Source organism: Melitaea cinxia, chromosome 8 (genome assembly GCF_905220565.1).
Source record: "Melitaea cinxia chromosome 8, ilMelCinx1.1, whole genome shotgun sequence".
NCBI lineage: Eukaryota > Metazoa > Arthropoda > Insecta > Lepidoptera > Nymphalidae > Melitaea > Melitaea cinxia.
The window spans coordinates 13,452,387-13,457,822 of record NC_059401.1 but is presented as its reverse complement, the minus strand read 5'-3'; the positions used below and the strand labels follow the sequence as shown (position 1 = coordinate 13,457,822).

At 40.4% G+C, this 5,436-nt stretch overlaps 1 protein-coding gene across 1 annotated transcript; it reads left to right on the top strand.

The window, feature by feature from the left end:
• Positions 1-837: 837 nt before the first annotated feature.
• LOC123656044 lies at positions 838-1,371 on the top strand. The gene has a single exon (XM_045591766.1). The coding sequence runs from the start codon at positions 838-840 to the stop codon at positions 1,369-1,371; it is 534 nt and encodes a 177-aa protein (XP_045447722.1).
• Positions 1,372-5,436: the final 4,065 nt, after the last annotated feature.

The window sequence follows — 5,436 nt, the reverse complement described above, 5'->3', positions numbered from 1 at the left end:
CACTGAAAGGGAGAGGTACCCGCTCATTGATGATCAAATCGATCGTCTTGGGCGGTACACTTTCTTCACCAGCCTGGACATGGCCACTGGTTTTCACCAGATAAGGATTAGAGACGACTGCGTTCACTACACGGGGTTCGTCACGCCCGAAGGACATTATGAATACTTAAAGATGCCATATGGTTTGACAAACTCACCAATAGTTTATCAGCGAATAATCAATGATACTCTACGTGAGTTCATTGATTCCGGCAACGTGCTCGTTTATATCGATGACGTGCTCCTTCTGAGTAACACAGTAAAAGATGGTATTTTGTTGCTTGAAAGAGTGCTTAAGAAATTAACGGAATCCGGTTTTTCGATTAACATTAAGAAATGCTCCTTCTTAACTACCGAGGTCGAGTACCTCGGTAGACTAGTAAGTGGTGGTCAGGTACGACCAAGCGCCAGAAAGGTTGAGGCCCTAAAGAATTCTTCTGCACCTAAAAATGTGAAACAAGTCAGACAGTTTCTTGGGCTCGCGGGCTATTTTCGTAGGTACATATCTGGTTACGCCACTAAAACAGCATGTATTGCTCTACTAACTAGAAAGGGGGTTCAGTTCAACTGGGGTCCCGAACAGGAACAAGTTCAAAATACGTTTTACATTGCTTGGTCTGTATATCAAGGAAGCGGGTACCAAGAGCTCCATTTCAAAACATATCGTCCTGGCCAAAGCCCAGTACTCCATTCGACACCGTACATATAGACACGCTTGGGCCATTACCAGTTTCTGAGGGTTACAAATTCGTGCTAATATTAATAGACTCCTTTACCAAGTTCTGTTTATCATACCCGATGTATCGTCAAGATGCCAGTGAACTCCAAAAGGTAATAACACAGGCTATCTCACTGTTTGGCGTCCCAAAGCTGCTAGTCACCGATCGAGGCCGAATGTTCGAAGCCAGAAGTTTCGTCCAATGGGTATCTGAACTTGGGGCTGATTTGCATTACATTACCCCAGAAATGCACAACTCAAACGGACAAGTGGAAAGGTACGTGCGGACGGTCTTAAAAATGTTACGCGTCGAAGCAGGCCATCGAAATGCCTCCTGGTCTGAATCTCTCTGGAAGCTACAGTTGGTCCTGAATATTACAAAGCAGAAGACCACCCGAGCTTCCCCAATAAGCTTAATGATAGGTACCGAAGCCACGACTCCAGTCATACGCTCTCTGGTACGAGATGTTGCCGTCAGTAACCCCATGAACAACCGAGAAGCTCTGAGAGAAGTCAACAGGAACCGTGCCGCTGAACTTCTTCGAAAGAATCAAGAAAATCAAGATTCTTTAGTAAACCAGTCGAGACATCCCAACAAACATTTACGACGTTGAGTAGACGTTTTGGTGACAACTTAATGTTATTTAGTATAATCGTATAAACGACATTAGAACGTTTACTCGACGGCATTAGGGCCCATTTTATTCAACTTAAGGCGCTAAGAGTTTCGTGTAACAGTCATATAAATACCTATATAGTCGCATAGGAGTCATATACACGTTGGCGATTTGACTACATGTCATGTAATGATAGCTGTCGCGGCGTGTATTCGACTTCGTGTCGAGTAATAGCACACAATATGACGTTTATCTAACGTATTCGTTGTATTATTGTCATTTAAAGATGATACTTTTATATTGAACGAATGAAAAATTGTAACAGATTATAAACATAATACACACTAATTGAATTTGGCAGTTTTTTTGACAGCTGAGTTAAAATATTGTATTTTTTACTTTGTTGAGGTGATAAAACCATTTCATCAGTTACAAACCATTGTGCAATCAAATTTACTGATTAATGTGAGGTAACTTTATAACAAATTTTTCATGCGCTTTTAAAATTTTAATGTTTTCGTATATTTTTATTAATAATTTATTAAGTGACTGCGTTATATGACAACTATATAACTTCCCGACGTATATACTGCGTACATATTGTAAATGTGTACGCCATGACAGTTGATTTAGGGATCAATAATAAAATAATAAAACGCCTAGCTAACTTATTTCAAATAATTTATATTTTCAGAACAGAAGAATTTACGAGACTTAACTTAGTTAAGTCTGAATAATACTTTTTTTTTAGGTAAACCCCACAATTATGATCCATATTTATGTGGATGTTGACAAGTTTTTATCGAAGATGGACTTCATCGAAATGATATGCGCACATTTGAAATGGCCGTGGTCATTATCATTTTTGTAATACTTTAGGATGTATACAAGTTACACTAGTACACTTATTCGACTTTTATATAATAGTTACAACTACTACGTGTAAACAATTACTATTCGTTTAGCAGATGTTTAAAAGGTAATTATATGACAAAATTAATAGTATTATGACGTTTACACTACGAAAACGTTTACACGACGAAAAGTTGTATATGCAAGTTTTATAGATGTCTTCATAGACGCTATTATATGACGATTTTAAAGAAATGTCGAAATAACGTCTATACGACAATGTTATACGACAAAAAATGTATACGACTATTTGGACACATAATGCACCATAACATGACGTAGAGTTAAATAAAATACTGTAATATAACTTTAATAAGACTCAAAGTCATATAATTGTTTGATTATATGACAAAAATGTTTGTTGGGATAAGCCACGGACATACGCTGTTGACGATCTAGCCTTCGTCATAAAATACTCGCAATCGACAGGCAAGCTGGATCCTGGAATGCGAGGGCCATATCGAGTCACTAAGGTTTTACCAAACGGGCGTTATGAATTGAAGTTACTCAGCGGTAGCAAAGGAAAATCAACTCAAGCAGCCGCCCAATACATGATCCCATGGAGAGGCGAATGGTGCCCCGAGACTTGTGCCATATTTTTCGATGGTAAGGTTCTCAAACTCTTTAATTGCTTTGCTGTGTCGTTGTTTTGGTGATTGTTTTCAGAAGCAGTTGTGGGAAGTGACGCTCGACGTCACTTACCGAGATGCATAAGGCATCTCGTTGAGCTGCTGCTCTGTGGGGGGCCTGACTGCACCCTTACCGATCACCACCGGCGTTAGTCGCCACTGACGTTAGTCGTCAATCGCGTTAGTCGCACCGGCGTTAGTCGCCACAGACGTTAGTCGTCAATCGCGTTAGTCGCACCGGCGTTAGTCGCCACAGACGTTAGTCGTCAATCGCGTTAGTCGCACCGGCGTTAGTCGCCACTGACGTTAGTCGTCAATCGCGTTAGTCGCACCGGCGTTAGTCGCCACTGACGTTAGTCGTCAATCGCGTTAGTCGCACCGGCGTTAGTCGCCACTGACGTTAGTCGTCAATCGCGTTAGTCGCACCGGCGTTAGTCGCCACTGACGTTAGTCGTCAATTGCGTTAGTCGCACCGGCGTTAGTCGCCATTGACGTTAATCGTCAATTGCGTTAGTCGCACTTGCGTTAAGCGCCCACCAATGGTAATATACAGTGAGGATGTGAAATGGTCGGGACGCCGACGATTTTACATCTTTACTTTCGTTATTCACTGTTATTGTTGTGTCTGTCTCGCTTTCGTTGCTTTATTAATGTGATTTTGATATTTGGACTTCAAGCTGATACAAACAATATCTTTCAGATGACAACAATGATACTTTGACACCAGAAAGTGAGCATGACAGTGACCAGAGCGCCCTAGCTGGACCGTCCATGCCTATGCTTGAAGACGAGGATCAGGAAAGTTACCAAGCAAGTGAGACTCCCTTAGAAGGACCTTTAAGGAATGTGGTCGAGGACGAACCAGAGTCAGGAGAGGCCGAGTAAGAAAACACCTTAAAACAAAAATATAAAACTGGCGCGCAGCCCTGCCGCGCGCTCATTTGTCGGTTGTCGCTCGACGAGGCAACATCACTCACGTACTTTAAGTGTTAGTGTTTAAGTGGGTAGTTGTAAGGCGAATACTCTGTAAGTTAATTTTGTTATTTCTTGTTCACTGGTGATTATTTTGTTCCATTTGCTAGCTTTATGTTTGTTTATTAGAATAAAAAAACTGATTGTCACTTTAATAATTGTCATATGTGTTTTTTTTTATAAATTTCGAACCTAGAACCTAAATATATTATTTATAAAACAAGCTGGAAAATACTAACAAAAAAATAGTCATAGTTTTTTATCGTCGTATTTACACACGCATACTCGTACCTAGTATTCACCTTCTTACGTAAGTATCCTATTTTATATCTTAACGCGCACTTGTCTAATGGTTTTGGCTTTTATCATGAGATAGGTAAGATTTTCACAGGTGCCACTAACTAATACTGGCATATGTCTGACAAAGTGAAACACAGCCAGCGCCCTAGGCTATGACATGCTACATGCCATCGGGAGGGTCCCTACTCCTTAACCTAAGGCGATATCCTTATTAGGACGAGTCAAGTCTTAAACACTACTTATGAAATCCACAGTGAAGTTCCCAAAGTGCTGTTGCGTATCACTTTGACCATTGTAATGTATTCGGTACTAGGTGTAATGATTTGGTCGTGGTTCCAGTATAATCAATTAACGTAAGACATCATAGTAGATTGTAAGGTCAATCAAGAACCACAGTTCACGCTGGTCAATACCACATAGCGCATACAGCTAGATTAGACAGCACGAGGGACATACAATTTACTAACCAAAATTGTAGACATAGCCTCCACCTCCACTGTCGCACTATGAGGGGCATTCTATGCATTACGATATATATCGGTGTGCGGAGCGTCACGCCTCTCATTTGCATCACCTTATGAACTTAATCAAGGCTAGACGGAACGAGGTACACACAGTGCACACACTCGAGCTATATACAGTCTCAGACTCGATATCACAATATGTGGGACATTCTACGTATCACGACCGAGATGGCAACGAAGAGCATGGCGCCTCGCAATGGGTTTACCTACACGAATTCAAGACGATATCTTTACAGGGCTTAATAATCTGCGGCGGCCAAAATCAACTACAGCGTCTTGCATTCTAGTATCGAATAATCAAGAAAACGCTAGAGTTCATCCAGCACGGTGATGACACTATTTAGTGTTGCCGAATAATATTATGAGCACTCGTTCAAAAACTGTAAATGTTAAATATAATTGTGTTTGCAGGCAAACGAAGAAAAATCGACTTCAATTATATTAATAAGTAATACAACGTAGGTAGACAAAAAAATTGTCAAGTAAATACGCATTATCAAAGATTACTCCAAAAGTTGTAATCAGATCTCAATGATATTTAAACGTGACCACATGATAAACATCGGCTTTCGATTAAATTAAAAATCATTAAAATCGGTACACCCAGTAAAAAGTTATGCGGATTTTCGAGAGTTTCCCTCGATTTCTCTGGGATCCCATCATTAGATCCCGGTTTCCTTATCATGGTACAAAACTAGGGATATCTCCTTTCCAACAAAAAAAGA